Source organism: Chamaea fasciata, unplaced genomic scaffold (assembly GCF_029207755.1).
Source record: "Chamaea fasciata isolate MVZ Bird 193981 ecotype frontalis unplaced genomic scaffold, bChaFas1.0.hap1 SCAF_2, whole genome shotgun sequence".
Classification (NCBI taxonomy): Eukaryota; Metazoa; Chordata; class Aves; order Passeriformes; family Sylviidae; genus Chamaea; species Chamaea fasciata.
In genome coordinates, this window is record NW_027094087.1 from 112,201,155 (window position 1) to 112,218,685 (window position 17,531).

A 17,531-nucleotide genomic window follows, 5' to 3' on the forward strand; every position below is an offset into this window, starting at 1 on the left:
AGCCCAGGTTTGAGGGGGGGCAGGCACTCTACAAAGCACTAGCACTGCCACAAGATTGTTGTGAACCTACTAATTACCAGGATATGTGACTATCCAGATTTACAGCTGTGAGTGTAACAGGCAAAAAAAAAGAAAAAGTTATAGAGAAGAGCATAAATATGTTTCTGAAGTAATTTTGCATGTGATTCTAATTGACAGCTTATAACAAGGCTCCTCGGACAAATGGATCATGTCAGGGATACAGTGTTTGATATTTTTTTTCAGAGGTGACTTGTGAAACAGAATTCAGCTGCTCTTAGTCAGGAGATTAATGGGTTTTGTTACTTAAATCAATTACATAGAAAAGAAAAGAAGTTGTACAATCAGCCATCGTGCTGGGCTTGGCAAAGTGTGGGCTTTCACCTGAGCACCAGACCCACAGGAGTGTGAGGAAAACAACTACTCCCAGTGCAGAAGAGCTCACATGTTCATTTATTTCTTGGGATTTCTATTTCGTGAAAAAATTATCAGTGCAAAGCAGAGGGTTATGTGGTTTTAAATTATTTTAAACAGTGCTCGTTATGGCTGTGTTCAGGGACTCATTCGCACTGGTATCTTATAAACTCATCAATCCATGGCCTCTAACATCTCCTTACCTTTTTCTCTGTAAAAGTGATTCTAGGCATTGTCAAAAAGACCAGTTGGTTTTGTCCTTTTGGATCAGTGGTACCTCACTTTCTATGTCATCTGTGGGTGTTCTCTGAAAAACTTACTGCATGGACAAGCAGGAGCAATGCAAGGAGTGAGAAAGGCTTTTCATCCATGTGTTTTACAGAGATTTTCACCTCAGAAGACACAGATTAATAACAGCTTTTATCATCTGTCTGGTTCTGAAGAATTCCTGGGGCCCAAGCTGCTCCTCACCGTGTGTAGAGAGGCTGCTCCTGTCGATGGTGAGGCAGGAGCTGTGTTCCAAGGCCTCACAAAAAGTGGTGATGACATGGTGGACATCCAGTTCTTCAGCAAGCAGCAAATTGAAACTTACCACTGTGCTCCCATTAGTGACACCCGTTATCAGCACTTTAATCAGACCAGCATCCATCTGCTGGAGCACCTCGGGGGGGCAAAGATTTACGCACCTGGAATAAAAACCAAATGTATGTGGGGATGGGCAGATGGAGCAATTACATTTCAGGCCGTGTACACTGCTCAGAAATGAGTGTTGTGTTTCCTGCTCTGAAGGGAAGCAGCAGAAAATTGACCTTTTGCTTTGTAACATTTTCATTCCAGAGCAGCTGAAGGACGTGGGGCGTTATTTAACCATGAATATTAAACAAGCCAAAAGATTAAGATATCTCATCTGTGATTTAGCACAAGACCTTGCCTCTGGTAATAGAAAGGAAGGGAGGAGATTGCAGGGAAGCTCCCATGTCCTGCCTCTCAGAATGCCTCTGGGGAGAGGGGCAATCCAGTACAAGGAATTGCTGGTGGAAGATGCTCCTGACACTCCACACTGCCTCAGAGGGCTCTCTCAGCCCAGGAACATTACAACTTTGAGCAGGTGACCTTCAAGCTTTGCTTTACAGCTGATTTCTCACCAGAGCCAAGCCAAACCCACCTCTTCCTAAATACCCAGGCCAGGGTGTTAAGGGGTCAGGTGGGGGGCTACCCTGTGGCCACCTCCAACTGCTTCTTCCTCTCCCTGACTTCTGCAGGAAATATCTGGAGCAGCAGGGCTGGATTTCAGCCATGAGCTTAAGGCACAGTTTATTTCAGTGTGTGATGCTTTGGGATGCCAGCAGTAATTCCCACCAGGAAGAACCCAGGGAAGAGGCTGGGAGCCACCAGGAGAAGCAGCTTTGTTTGCCTTGCACCCACGCACAGAGCTGGTGCATTTAGGGCTGGATTCTCACAGCTTTTGCACAGCCTTGTGCCCTGCCTGCTGTGCATTGCCCAGCCCAGACTTCCCCACTCCAGCCCTGCAGACAGTCCCGGGATTTGCAGGTCCTGCAGCCTTTTCCTGAGTCACCAGAGCTGATGGTGCCAAGGCAACATGGCACAGAGCAAACCCTCTGTGTGCCCCTGGAAACTGCTGCCATGTGCCTGCAATTCCCCCACAGAAAACCATGGAGGGCCCCATGGAGCACTCAGGCAGAGCTGGGAGGATGGAGACAGCGGGATCCTCTCTAAAAACCTGGGCAGAACATAAACTGTCCTGGTCAGGACCCAAATCTCTCATTTCACAAAGACAGGGCCTCTTGGGCTCCTTCTGCTCTCTCTTCCTGCTGTTTCACAAGCAGGTACTGAAAAGTAGAAGGCCTAAGTTTTCAACTTTCATAATTTTTGTCTGAACTTCTCAACAATAAACACAGACACCTGTGACATCCTCTTAGCCCACCCTGATTTCAACCTCTTTCTCTGTCTATTCTGAAAATTTTATCAGTTCTTCTTTTTCACAGAATCACAGAATCATTGAGGTTGGAAAAGACCACCAAGATCATCAAGTCCAACCCATGCCCAATGCCCACCTTGTCCCCAGCCCAGGGCACTGAGTGCCTCATCCAAGCCTTCCTTGGACACCTCCAGGGATGGGCACTCCAAACTTCCCTGGGCAGCTCCTTCCAAGTCCTCACCGCCCTTTCCATGCAGAAATTCCTCCTGATGTCCAAACTGAACCTCCCCTGAAGCAGCCTGAGGCCATTTCCTCTTGCCCTGTCCCTTTTTCCCTGTGGCCAGCGCCTGACCCCCACCTGGGTACAGTGGTTTTTTGTTCGTTTTGTTTTGTTTCTGTCCTTTTTATTCCTCTTTTTCCTCCCAAAGCAGGACCCAGAGCTTGAATAGTGTCCGGGCACATTCACAGTGTTTGCATTTAGCCACTAGATGACACTACAAAACCCTTTATCCGAGAATTTCCAAGGATTTCCCAACAGGTACCACACCCTGGCTTATCCAAATAACGCTTGATGAAGCAGGGCTAGAAAAAAAAAAAAAAAAAAAAAAAAAAAAAAAAAAAAAAAAAAGGGGGGGGGGACGGAACGGAACTTTTTGGAAAGAAATATTCAATATATAATACTCTTGAGTATGGGAGCTCTTACAAGAGAAATTATCTTCAGGTCTGTCACTGTATGTGCAATTTCTGCAGAACACAAAGGAAACCTAAGCAGGGAACGCACTGACAATCTGGAAACTGGGAATAAGTAAGCAAAAGGTACAGTAATTTGAACAGAATATTGCTTGAAGACTGTTTTTCACTCAGAGAGAGAAAAAAAAATCCTCCCCACTGTCTTTTAGGTTTGGCTGCACCTTCAGGGAGAAGAGCACACATCTGCCCAGCCACCATCAACAGCAGCTTCCAGGATGTGGAGGTGGATAAACTCCAACTAACAAAAGGGTGAAATTACACTGGAATACTGAAAATTCCTGAATCCCCGTTCCTACACTCATTGCACATACATATAGCTTCAACTACAATCATTTTAGGTGCACTCAGCTACACAAACACAGGCTATGTGCCTTCCAAATGGGGGAGTCATAAGGCATTATCATTTATTAGTTTCATACCTTTTGTCACTCAGCTAAGTTTAAGACACCCAAATTCAAACCTTTCCACTTGGGAATTTATTGCACCTCAGTGAATGTATTTTCAGCTCAAACTTTCGCTTTCCCAACTGCTTTTCTTGAGGACAGGCCATGATATCCTTCTTGGGGTGCTGTAAAACACAAGCTGAGCAAACCCCAAGACTTAAATATTTTTTTTTACCTTTATCCATGTTGTTTTTAAGTTGCATTACAAGAAAGGTGGTGGAACTGGCCTGGACAATGACAGTGCAGGTTATCACATCAAGTTTTTACCTCCTTCTCATTATTTAAAGGATGATATTTCCATTTGCTGTGCTGCCAATTTAACCACATGGCACTTAAGTGCTGGGGCTAAAGACCATTATACACATTAGGATTTATAAATCCTCTGAATTGTAGATTGTGACTCCAAAGAGGTTTTAAAAAAAAATCTCTGGCAAACTGTATTTAACTGGAACCTGAGAGTGCTTTTAAAGCTCATAAAACTTTACTCATTTACTTCAAAGGGTCCATTTCTGGTCCTCATAACTGGAAAAGAAAATATACAGATCCTTCTGGTCTCTTGAATTTTCTTTGGCATCTAGAAATACAGTATTTGGGATATTATTTACAGCAGCTATGCAATTATGGCCCATTTACAGTGGCTCAGAGGTGGAAGGAATCAACACTGACACATTTCTCCAGCTGATCCACAAAACCAGAGTGCTGGGAAAAGGAGTGCTGGGTCCTTATAATCAAAGTGATCATTTTCTGCCTGAAAATTTGAGACCCATGTAAAACTGACACAAAACTTCATTTTGTTCCTTTTTGCAACTATTTTACAATTTTTCCTAAATACATCAGTACCCATGGTTTTCTGGACTAAGGTATCTGAGTGAATGAAGAAAATACATTAATTTCAGTCCATTTCAATACTGTGCTGCTCTGAAATAGCCTCAGGCAGAGCGTGGTGCTGAATGAGAGAGAGGTCAGTGGAGAATTGCTCCCTTTTCGCTTTGCTAATCACATCACTCTCGTTCTGTCACAGTTTTTCTGATGTGACAGCTTGGGGCCATAACAGCTCCGGGAAAGCTGTGCTCTGCTAACATACCCAGAAAGGTGCAAACCAGTCCAGTGACTAGTGGGAAACTGATTTGATGTCCAAGAAAGAGAAATGGATCACCCTCTTCCCTCCCTGCAGTTGTCTGTGACCCCAGGCTGGCCTGCCCTGTGCCCTATTTACAGAACTTTATTACCCTTTTTACAGAAAGGGTAATTAAGTATTGGAATGGTCTGCCTGGGGAGGGGGTGGATTCACCCTCTCTGGATGTGTTTAAGAAAAGACTGGATGTGGCACTTGGTGCCATGGTTTAGTTAAGGTTAGGGTTGGGTTGGACTTGATGATCCTGGAGGTCTCTTCCAACCTAAAGATTTTGATTCTGACTCCGTGCCCCTGTGACAGCTGTGTTCCTGTGGCACTTTGTAACTGTCCCCGGTCTCAGGAGGCCTCTGCAGGGTTTGAGAATCCATCAAATTGCCAGTGAGGGATTTATCAGCACACTTATCAGGGCCTCTGAAAGCACAGACAGTGAAGGGGAGGTAAGGGAGGCAGTAAAGCAGCCCAGCATAACCAGTGGTTTTCCAGGCATGGGTGTGTTTGAGGGAGCACCAGAAGGAACAAAGTTCTGACAAATCCACTGCAATATTAGATACTGTCAAATGCAACGTCCGAGAATCCTGAGAGGGTGAAAGGCACAGCAGATATCATGTTGTGCTTTGATATCCTGCACTCTAATTGGAAGTGAGGGCAGAGGTGACTTTTCAAGAAACCACTCCCTTTCCAGACACGGGGCTACAAAATCCAGGACGATTACAAGAACTGTCGGCCTTGAGGTACTGCTACAAAGGATAATAACAATCATACAGCTAATTAGGATAGTGCTGTTCAGGGCAAGGGTATCAGAGCACTTCGCTAATTCCATTAACTTTCCACCACACCCCTGGAAGAGATCAATAATTCAGTACAACCAAGTATGAGAAGGAGAGGACATGGAGGTACCAGAGAATCCCAAAATCCTGATCTTCCTCTAGAACACAGCTGCACACTTATCCTGCAGCCTCAGGCAGTCAGGGGAAGCCATACCTTACAGGTGTGTCAAGGGACACACATGAGTTATAAAGGCTGTGGGGGAAAAGGACCATATCCAGGGTTTTATTGAGACAGGTAGCAGGTCACATCCTTCTTCACCACTTACTTCATCCACAAAGAGCTGTGCAAAGGTTTGATATTCCTCACTGCTTGTATTGCTGAAGCCTGGAGAGTATTCCATGTTTGTTATCCGAACTGTGCCGCTAAGTTTCTGGAAGGCTGCAAGGTAAGAAAAAGAAAAGGTAAGAAGGCAAGAAAATTTCTATACATGTTTTATGGACTGCAGTCCATGGACAGGTGTGTCACAGTGTCCAGCATTCCTGGCCACATGTATCAACTCACAGCAGCAGAAGGAAATGCAGCCCAAACCCCAGAAGTCTAAAAATAAAATCATCCAGAATCTTAGTCTGCCCGGACTAAGCCCCAGATGATTCTGAAGAAAGGCACTGACCTCCTGGAGGTCCCACATCTGCCAGCTCTGCCTTGGATGCTCAGGGATGTCTGGAGTGTTGCTCCATTCAGGCACTGGAATCGCTCTCCCAGGCTCAGCTGGTTGTCCCTCCAGTCCCTCCAGAGGGAAACCACTGCAGCACCAAATCCTCCCTGCAGCCTCAGAGGAAGGCTGGGCAGCTGCCTGAGCTTAGACATCTACACTTTGGACAGCTGTGGTGGGATGAGATGAATCCCAGCAAGGTGTACACTTCCACCCCAGTTCACCTCTGCTGAATGGCATTAAGGCAGACTCAAACGTTTTAGTTTATTTCCTAATTTCTCAGTGTTTCCCAGTACCTCTGGCTTTGGCATTGTTACTACAGACACTGAAGTGATCAGAGATCAGAGAAATCAGGAAATGCTTCTCAAGGCATGTTTTGTGCCCCTGGCATCCATTTAGTGATGAAATCATCCAATGCTGTGACCATTGCCAGTAAATTACCTTCACTCTGCCCCCAGCTCCTAACAAATCATCACTCCTGGCACAGCAAAACGTAATATTTTTATATAAATACAGGATAATCTTCACCTCAAACTTCAAGAACTTTATCATCTGGCCAAGGATTCAGTTTAAAAATTCTGAATCAAGTCACCCACCTTTACTTTCTGGTGTAGCAACCTGCTTTCCTCCCTGCACACACCCAGCTGCACCTCCACAGGGCATCAGGGTCCAGCTCTGGCACACTCCTATATTCAGATTTAATCTGCCATTTCAGCTGCTTTCTTTGAAACAGGAGGAATTATAAAGCTCTGCAGAAACTCTGTGGACCACTTTACATCCAAGTTCTACTCACATTGGGAAAATGATTACTTCAGCTAGGACAGGTACTGGAGGAAAAGAAATAGTAGTCAGGTAAAGCTTTAGAGGGGAGGGGAGAAATGCCTGCTTGAAGCACTGGAGGAGGGTTCCTTTATCACAGCATAATTCTGATCCCAAAGGAATCCTCACCACCAACAGTCAGATCAAAGGATTTGGGCTTGCTTTTTGCCATGGCTTGTCCTGTCATGTGAACACAGGTATTTAGGGGATAAAACGCATTCAGTTGTCTCAGGTGAGAGGGGAAAATGTTCTGAACAATTGTCAAATAATAAGAAAAAAGCCCCCTGGTATTTAAAAGACCAGACTATGAAGAGTTGGCTGAGGTTGAGCCTCCAGGTCAGAGATGATGCCACAAGGAGGAGCTGCATATGAAACTTCACCAAAAATGGGCTTTTGCCCTCTGAATTTCGTGCCCTGGGCTAGTGAGATGCCACTCTGGTGGCTCTTGCTCTTGTTCCTTAGGAATAAGCCCTTCACAAGCTTCTTTCCCAGCAAAAGCACTTGGCTGAATATTTGATTCATCAGGAATATAAAACAAATTTTTATAAACTGAACTTTTTTTGTGTAGAATTTTTCAGTTTATTTTCCAGCTGGGAGAAAAGAACTTTTATGGATTTGATTGGGGGGGGGGGGGTTTGTTTTGGTTTTTTGGTTTGTTTTGGTTTGTTTGGTTTGTTTGTCAGTTAAAATGAGCTAATTTTGTACTTTAAAAAAATTCTTTGTTTTCATTAAAAAAAAAAAACAACTTCTTTTTTAAAAGGAGAGAAGACAGGAGCTGAACAGGACATTGGCACAGCTGCCCAAGGCAGGGCAGGATGGCAGGAGGGGACACGTGGTGAGCAGGGTTGGGGGGACAAGAGAGGCTGGAGAAGCAGCAGAACTGGCCTTACATGGCTGAAAAAGACATTTTCCAGGGAGAAAGGAATGAAGGAACACCAGAAGGGGGGTTCGATGAGTGGAGACCACCAGGAACAGGGGATCAGAGGGGAGGGACAGAGAAAAGAGCAGAGGGAAGTGTGACTTGGGATCAGAGAGATGTGAAGGGCATGAGAGACAGAATCAAGACAAGCAGAAGCAAAAGTGAAATAGCCAAACTGAATAGTGACACACTACAGAAAAAAAAATACATTTAGTGATGGGCAGAGACAGCAGCATTGCTATCCCAAACAAAACTGTAATTTTAAGACCAAATCTGACTCTCTGAAACATGATTCAGCTCCAATCAACAGAAAAATCCCCTAATTATCTGCAACACATCTGCCCAAACCCAAACAGATTAAACCTTTGCCAGCCTTGTTGCTCTCAAGTACAGCTCTTGAAGCAGTGTCTCTCAGGTTTCCAGGCAGCTCCTGCCTCACAGGGGATTTGTGGAGGACTCTGACTAATCATCCTCTGCTGAGGGGAAAGGGAAGGCAGGTCCTTTTCCTCCCTGGCTCCCTAAATTAACTCCACAGACAGCTGCTGCTGCCGTGTCCTGGTGCCAGAGGCTGCAGGGAAAACCAGGATGTGTGGGAAAAGGACGAGAAGCAAATGTTGCCACCAGCCATGCTCAGTGCACTCTTTTATGCTCTTCCTTCTCCTGGAGCTGAAGAAATGCAACATCAGTAAAAGCAACTGCTAAATTGCCAGGAAGAGGAATCGCTTTCACAAGCTGATTTAGCAAAGAGAAAGTGCCAATTCCTGCAGAAAATATTACTGATAAAAAAAAAAAAAAGTTGCAGGCACCAAGAAAATAATTTTGATGATGAAAAAATAAGTTTTAGATGCCTTTTTCCGAACTCAGAGTGAGGCTTTGCTTCTCCCCCAGGTGAATTCCCACTCGTGCCGATCCCATGGTGAAGGTCGTGAGTTTGATCCTCACACGGGGCACCGTTTGTGATGGTTCTGGCTTCCTTTTTTCCTTGCCAAGGTTGGGATTAACCCATGGGAAGTGTAGGTTTTGAGCTCAGACTTGGATGTTTATTATTTCTTATCTATTTAGACTCACAAGCTGTGAGCTCTAACTAGCAAGTTAGGGAACAGAGGTAAAATGGAGTACCTCTGACTCTTTCCAAGGTTATTTAAATGCTAATTACCCAATAACGAGGTGACACCTATATAATTTATATTTCTGACCCAATAATGACCACCCAAAGCCCCCAATGCGGACCTTTTTCACCCAATTACAGAAAACCACCCAAACCCAAGAAGAAGAAGAAGAAGGTGAAGAAGAAGGACTAAGCCAATGCCCCAAATCCCCCATCTTGACTCTCATGTATTACTATACATTAAAATCCCCAAATCCAAGTTTCCAGAATTCCAACACCATGGGATGTGTACTCACTGCGGGCCGGGCTGGGGGCTGGAGAGGTGCCTGGCAAAGCTGGTGACCCCAAAGCTCCAGGGTGTCCCTCAGACCAAGAGCTGTTCTCCCTCCCCACCTCTCCATCTGCCCCCAGAGTGGTGGCAATGTCAGCATTCCCTGTGGCCACCAGAGCTGTGTCAGGGCCACCTCGAGAGCTGGCGTGGGGCACAGCAGCAGCTGTGTGAGTGCTGGCGGCTGTTTGATTTGGAAACAGCCAAACTGAACTGGGCTGCTCTTGCCTGGCTGTGCCCACGGGTGATTTTGGGAGGGCAGCCTTGGCCGTGGAGCTTTGCTGCGATGGGCTTGTGGCTTCTGTGCCCACGGCCTGTGCCCTGCTGGGGGTGACCCCCACGGCCATGGGGCTGCTGTCCTTGCTGAAACCGGTCTGCGGGGCCAGGCTTTTTTCCCAAGGGGTTGGAGGAGCACTGGTGGGACTGTGGGATGTTTGTTTGTCACCCAGAGCTGGTGCAGCAGGGAGGAGTGTGATGGTGCTTGATCCTGCAGCAGCTGCTGTCTCGGTGGTGGCAGTGGGAGAAGGGCCTGCAGGGCTTCTTTCTTCAAGAGCAAAGTCCGTGCTGGTTCTTCTTTCAGGAGCCATGGTTTCAGCGAGAAGATCCACAATCTCACCTGCAACACAGTAAACACACCTTGAAATGGGGCCTGAAGCTGGATGAGGAGGCACCAAGGCCACTCAACCACCCCTGGCAGCATTACAAAAACAGCTCTTGGATGCTCATGGACACACTGTGGAACTTGTGATTTTTATGGGGTTGAATCTGGTTTGTGCCGACACAAAGAAGCAGGTTTGATCCCTGGGCCTCCTGTTCTGGCTGGCGAGGCCAAGGGTCAGCTCGGTGGGAGGAAATTAGCCACAGACATAGCAAGAGAGGGAAAAGTACTCCTTGCAGTTATCAGGCTCATCAAGAAGGATCTCAGAGAGATTTCACCTGAACATATATATATCTTTATATTTTTATATTTTTATTTATACATACGGTTAGAGACAGGCCATATATACCCCTCCAGCCACAGAGTGCAAAGGTACAATAACATGAATTTTATATGTTATTAAAGCAGATGTAAAACCCCACAACTTACTCCAATGTTTCATGGCAAAACCCCCACTAGATGCCAGGCCTTTTTCTCACCCTCACAGTTTCTTCCAGGTCGGGATGGATTGGTATCCATGGTCGTCTTGCACCTGCACATGTAGGAGCCCATCAGACTGATGCACTCTGCAAACACAGAGCAGTCATTCTCAGCTTGGGAAGCACATTCATACCAGTCTGTGGGACCAAAACAAGAACAAGGGTCAGAGAGCCTCCCTGCTGGCTGCATTGACCTAGAAATAATCATTAAGTAGTCCTTTTTTGATTTACTTCTGTGGTCTTCCTTTTTCATCATTTACCAGTCAGCCAAGCTCTGAGTGATACAGAACACTATCTGTTTTGTTATTCTCTTTTTCTTGTACTCTGAAAAGTATTTTCTCCTAGTCAAGACTTTTAAAATAATTGTTCTTAGAGGTAAACATATTTAAAGTGAAAAAACGCTGTAGGTTTGTACTGCAATTATATCAAAATCACTCACTACACCAAGTTCTGTGTACAGCACCTCCAGATATATCAGGCAATTAATAGGTCTGTTACCACTAGCTACCAGTAGATACAACATTAAACAGAGACTTAATCCAAATAATCTTCTGCTTCAAATAAAAAGTAAATGCTAGTAGCTCCCACGGGAAGCACTATTCTGTTCTTAACAGAGGAAGTGCTAAGGGCAAAATCTCTTTCTGTACAATTTTTCTTCTCAAAAGTAATGCTGTAAAACTGTGACCCTCTTTCTGGTAGTGTCAGAAGAGACATCCTGACTCATCAATGCATGAAGATGCTCTAAGGGTGTCCCTCATGTCTGCATTCAGCTGCTCTGAATCAGTTAGAGATGCCTTTTCATGCAGTTACAGACCCATTTTATTGCTGAGCCTCTTCCCTTTTGAGGGATTTATATCTGGAGCCGTGTGTTGCCATTCACACCCTGTTCCAGCAAATCTGCAAGGGCTGAGTTAGTCCTTTGGACAGGAATAATTCCAGTGAATCCCAGGTGAGCCCTCCCTCTGTGACTGCCTCATGCACTCACCTTCACTGCCTCAGGGCCCTGAGAGAGGGAGAGCAGCAAATGAGGCTAAAAACTGTGTCTTGGGACAAAGAATTCTGAGCAGAGGCTAGAAAATTGTTTTGAATGACAAATTACCATAAGTGCTTGTTCTGCAAACCTGCAGATTAATGATGGTGATTATTTCTCTGAAACAAAGGAATGTCCCATTCCATGTGCATGCACATACATGCACTCATCTTTCTGCTTGCTTTTCCTTCCTTCTAGCCAATATTTCAATTCTTTTCACTTCTTTTTTTTTTTTTGTCATTGGGTAATTGCTGTGTCCGTGATAGTCTCCATTAGACAATTTCATGTGCCTGTGGCCAGCAGTTGCCTATTATGTTCCAGCCTAAGCCGCTTAGAGGGAATGCAGAAGTGTGCAGGACTGGCTCAACACCAGAGATGAAATCTCGTTAATTCCTAACCGTGCTATGAAATAATTGTGACCCTTGGTGACTTCCAACACCATCTGAGAGATGCTAATTGCCAAATCACTTACATTCACTGCCTCCATTGTCTCTGAGGGTTTCCTTTCTCCTCACTTAGCACGGCTTTTAAAGCAAATTCCTTCACGTCGGATGGCCACATTCAATCATGCATCGGGTCAAAACACCGGCACTGACTGGTGCATCACTTGTGCGCGTCCACATACACACACACTCTGCACTTCTTTCCTCTCTAAACCATCTCAACTCAGCCAAGGTCTGCTCTGAGCTCTCTTTCTGCACTCTCAGCACCTCTCTGGCCCTTCACATTTGCCACTTCCCTACACCAACCTCAACCAACAGTCCTAGTCTGAAAATTATTAACAAGCCACCTTTGTGTTCACTCTGATTACCTTTTATACACCTGTAAGGGGTACATGCAAAGGGTAAAAATCTGTGAAATTCCTTTGCCAAATGATGTTGCAGATGCTAATGATTTATCTGATTTGATGGGGGAGATTCATGGGGGATAAACAAACCCTAAGAAATCCCTCTGAAAACAGTTGTTGGCTAAGGGTTTATTAGTGGGAGGTGATGTCCTCTCCAGGAGTTGGCTCCTGGCTGTGCTAGAAGGATCTTGGCCTGACTCAGCACACATCCCTTTCTCTTCTCTTCCCTTCCCATGCCCCACAAAACAGATTTTATTATCTTTATCTATCATGGCAATAAACCTAATAATTTATGGATCTTTGAGGAGATCTGGTCCACTCCCTTCAGTTGGACTGTCCCATCTGACTTCTCGTCCCTGCTTTTCACAGTTGAATGGGCTGCCACTAAACCAAGCACAAAGCCTGGTGGTGGCCAGGCTGCAGGCAGGATCCAGGGGACAGGATCTGGGTGAGCTTATTGCCAAATGTCATGTCCTAGGGCTCTCCGGGGTCAGGAAGCAAAACACCCCATTATACAAAGCCTTCCTTCGTGTGTTTCACTCCTTATTTTCCACCTAGGAAACTCATGTTGAAGAAACTCTTCTTTGGGTACAGCTAAGAAATAAACCCTTCTCTCAGCCCCTAAGGAGGAGTGCAGTTGTTGGCTGTGCCACTGGGTAAGTGTGGTGCTACTGGAAGCCACCTGGTTTTCTGCAGCTGAAGTGACAGTCCAGAGCTATCACCTTCTTCCTCAGCTTTTTGGTCCCAGGATCAAGAACATTTACAAAGTATTTTGGCACACATCAGCATCTTGCAATTCAATCTCAGCTGCCACTGTGGTATTTGTAGGCTTTGAGCGCAATCCTGTTTTTTTCCTGTCCTGTTCTCCTTAACCTCCATATGCTCTGCAACTCCAAAGGGAGTTTTTCCTGCTCAGAAAGGCTCAATTCAGCAAGAGAGAAGAATAACCCATTCTGTTGGCTTTGGCAACTTTCTGAACTCTGCTGTGTCTGCCAGCTGGGAAACCTGAGGACAGAACTCAGTCCTTTGAAGATAAAAGTGGTGATTACTGAAGATCAAACAAACGCCTGGTTTAACATAAATTCCATGCATGTTTCTTCAGTCCTATTCACAATAAGGACATTTGGGAATTCCTCTGGCTGGCTTTCTAGAGTGAAGATGTTAGATTTCTTAAACCTTGGCCCAGATACAGTCCCCCAATCCTGGAGCACAAAACTGTCTAGAGGGCGTGTGTATCTAAAGGCCACAGATATTCCACAGTAATCCTGTTTGTCATTCAGCTCGAGAAAGATAATGGCAAACTTCCAGCTGGGCACAGAGAGGAGAGGGAGGAAAATGAATAGGGGAGCCAAGGGCTCCACTTGGGTTAAACGCAGTGAGGAGAAGCAGTGCCTGAAGGTACCTGGGGACAGCCAGTGCTCCTTTGTCTGACCCTTCTGGGCTTATGGATAAAACCCCTGGAAGAATTTTCACATCATGGTTTTCTCTTCAACAAACCACATCTTTTGTTTCTCTAGTTTGTGAGAATATTGGTGATACTGCACATGATCAAAACAAATGTGGAGGCACCCACTGAAAACTCAGGATCCTGCACGGTGATTCTGAGCCTCACAATGAGGCTTCCTGCTGCCAGGGATTCAATCTGCACTTTCAGCTTCCCAGATTTGTACAAGGCAGAAACGTTGGGTGGAAATGAATTTTCGAGCTGAGCAAAGGGAGAGAAGCATTGACAATTAGGGAGCCAACAGGTGCCTCTTTAAATATTTAAAAAAACACAACACAGAAGATGCTGTAAAAAGAAAACTTCCAAAGTGTTTCAGAAACCTTATTTTTCAGAGATTATTGTGGCACAAAATAATGCCAGGTGCAACCCTGCTGAGAAGGACTTGGGGGTGCTGGTGGATGAGGGGCTGGACCGGCCTGGCCGTGTGCACTGGGACCCAGAAACCCTCTCTGTGCTGGGCTTCACCCAAAGCAGTGTGGGCAGCGGGAGAGGGGGAATTCTGCCCCTCTACCCCTTCAGATCCCACCTGCAGAGCTGCATCCAGCCCCAGGGCCCAGCACAGGAAGGATGTGGAGCTGCTGGAGCCAGTCTAGAGGAGGCACCAAGATCAGAGCAGCTCTGCTGTCAGGAAAGGCTGAGAGAATTGGGATTGCTCAGCCTGGAAAGCAGAAGGCTCTGGGGAGACTTAATTGTGACCTTCCAGTACCTGAGGGGAACTTACTGGAAAGATGAGGCAAGACTATTTACAAGGGCCTGGAGTGACAGGACAAGGGGGAATGACTTCAAACTGACAGAGAGTAGGGTTAGAGTAGATATTAGGAAAAACTTTTTTTTACTGTGAGGGTGGTGAGGCCCTGGCACAGGTTGCCCAGACAAGCTATGGTTGCCCAATCCCTGAAAGTGTCCAAGGCCAGGCTGGATGGGACTTGGAGCAACCTGGGATAGTGGAAGGTGTCCCTGCCCATGGCAGGGGTTTGGAACTGGATGATCTTCAAGGCCTCTTCCAACCGAAACCTTTCTGTGATTATATAATTCTATGATAGTTTTGAAAACTGTATCCGTCTCACCACTGGTCTTCCAAATTTTGGCTCAAGGGAGCAGAATTCCCCATTTGCCTGCAGCAGTCAGTGCATGCAGTCAGTGCATGCAGCAGAGGCTTGTTGTTATCTCTGTATGTCACATCCACATTTTATTTTATTTTATTTTATTTTATTTTATTTTATTTTATTTTATTTTATTTTATTTTATTTTATTTACAAGTGTGGGCATGGCTTTAGTTCCCAGGGTGCATTTGAAACTCGACAGTCCAAGTTTAGCCTGCAGCCGAGTCCAATAACAAAGAAACATCAGGATGAGAGACAAGAAAAGTGGGGGTGGATAACTTAAAAAAAAACGTGTTTGACACAGCCCAGCTTCAAGGCAGCATCGCAATTTCATCATGGTTAATTACCAAACCAGTGAGCAGTCACTTCAGCTGAACAAATGCATTACTCTGAACATCGAAGCTGGCACACTGCTGTCAATATTTGAGCTGTGCAGGAGCTGGCAGTTTTACCTTACATGTCTAGAAGGCTGCTCCTTGTTGGAGCCTTTTGTTCCTGCATACACCTCAAAGCTGCCTTTGAGCACGAGCAGAGCCATGAATCAGCACAGCTCTGTTCCCATTCAGTCAGAGCTTGCTCAAAAAAGATTCCTACAAACAAGCTGTTTAGCTGGTCTAAGCTCACATCAGGGTAGAGAGGCAAGAAAATGAAGAAATGAGAGGGGGATGCTGTGCTCACAAACACCCAAGGAGGCAGAAGCAACACAGGTGGGCAATGCTCCTTTTCCTTCCCAACCCGATGAAGCCAATCAGATCTTCATTAATCTCAGAGACAACTCACTCACCAGAATCTTCCTGCACAACAAAAGTGAACAATTTCCAACGGTGGGAAATAAAATCCATGTGAGGAGGTTCAGCTAGCAATTTCTGCGGAGCAAATGCCTCCTTTCTGCTGCCCTTGAACATATAGCTCCTTTATTGTTTTGGGTTTTTCTCTTGCATTTAAATTCACACATGATTATGAGTCACCCTTTGTTTTGGGGAAGACTTGTTTGGGATGGAGATCCCAGTTCCTCTGTATGGGCCCTGTTCTGTGCAGCAAAACTGTAGGAGATTGCTCCATCTCAAACCTCCCCCCTTTTTTTCCCTTTTTTGGGAAGCTGAGAGCTGCAGGCATCAGACTTCATGACTCAAGTTTTGTTTCTGGCTGATTACACCTGACTGTGGACAGTGGCCACAATGTGCGCAGGCAAGGAATGGGGCTGGAGAAGAAAGCCTGATCCAGATACTTTTCCTGAAAGAAGAAAGATCTTTGAGAGGAGTAAGACATTTATTGAGCTGAAATGAATGCCAGGAATGCCATTTCAATAATCCATTTAAAGGCCTTAAGTTAATTTACTGTGAGTTTATTGCCAAATTAAAGATCCAAGGAAAGGAGCCTCTGTTGCATGCCTGCATTTATAATTCCTTCACTCTTCTGTAGGGAAAAATTCTCACTGCCTTCACTGCTAACAAGGCCAAGGGCTTGATCTGTCTAGTCAGTTGAATTTTGTTGTAATTATGAAGAAAGGTCACAGGAAATAGTATGCTGATTTTGAATGAATATTTCATCCAGGCATAAAATCCTCTATTAGATTAAGTAAATTTTACATTGAAAAAAAATATATATATTACCCAGAGATACAGCCATTTTACCTCTGTAAGTAACAGTCTTGAAAATTTCTCATATGCTGAGCTGATGGAATTGTGGAAATCATCAGTGAAGTTGTAGTTGAGAATCCTCATAGTAACATCAAATATCTTGGCTTCTGTAGGACACAACATTAAAACCACTCACAAAGTAGGAAAGGATTCAGTTCAAATTGATGTACCTGGACCAAAATCCCGGCTGATGGAAGAAAGGAGGACAAGATTGAGAGAGTTTGGTATGAAAAAAAAAAAAGTAAAGTAAATAGGCTCCTACAAACTTCTGATACATTGAGCAGATGCACTTATATCAGGTCTAAAGAGATATTTTGGTGCCTAATTGCAGCTGCATGAGAACTGGGTGTACACATACTTTACGTGTGGGTTTACACATACCTGGGCCTAGCCCTACACAGCTCCTGCCTTGAAGTTACACCCAGGGTTGAATTGCCCATGGGCTCATCTCTGGCCCACCAGTCACAGCTTTTATTTATTTACTTTCCTGATCTCGGCAGTGGGGATAGCAAATACACTCTTAAACTGAAAATACAATAAAAAGCTCTGCATGCCCCTCGTGTGTGTGGTGAGCCCTGACAGATACTGCACAGAGCACAGGAGCCAAAACCAAGAGCCAAGGAATCTCTAACTGCTTTGTCCTGTATAAACACTCCGAGGCTGTTACTCCTTGGACTGATCCTTGGAAAACTTTTCTTTTTCTCCAAGGGCTCCAACTTCATACTCTGAAGGTCAGCCCTCTGTTTTCATAACCACCAGACCTCCTACTTTCCCTCCACAAAGGGATTAATTTCCTTCTGACCCAAACTGGAGTCATCCCTCATCTCATCAAAGGGAAGGCTCTTAGGGATAAACATGAACAGCAGCATTCCCACTGTGGTCAGTAATAAATAGTTCACTGCCTGCTCTTTGAAAAA

General features: G+C 45.1%; 1 protein-coding gene across 1 annotated transcript in view; it reads right to left on the reverse strand.

The window, feature by feature from the left end:
* The window catches only part of UMODL1 (uromodulin like 1), a 49,762-nt gene that overhangs the window by 14,781 nt on the left and 17,450 nt on the right, over window positions 1-17,531 (reverse strand). Inside the window, exons 9-14 of the mRNA XM_066177311.1 lie at window positions 16,609-16,721; window positions 13,907-14,072; window positions 10,491-10,628; window positions 9,304-9,969; window positions 5,793-5,905; window positions 904-1,093 (exon numbers count right to left, since the gene is read on the reverse strand). Coding sequence (XP_066033408.1) covers window positions 904-1,093; window positions 5,793-5,905; window positions 9,304-9,969; window positions 10,491-10,628; window positions 13,907-14,072; window positions 16,609-16,721 — 1,386 coding nt within the window. The remainder of the gene's footprint in view (window positions 1-903; window positions 1,094-5,792; window positions 5,906-9,303; window positions 9,970-10,490; window positions 10,629-13,906; window positions 14,073-16,608; window positions 16,722-17,531) is intronic.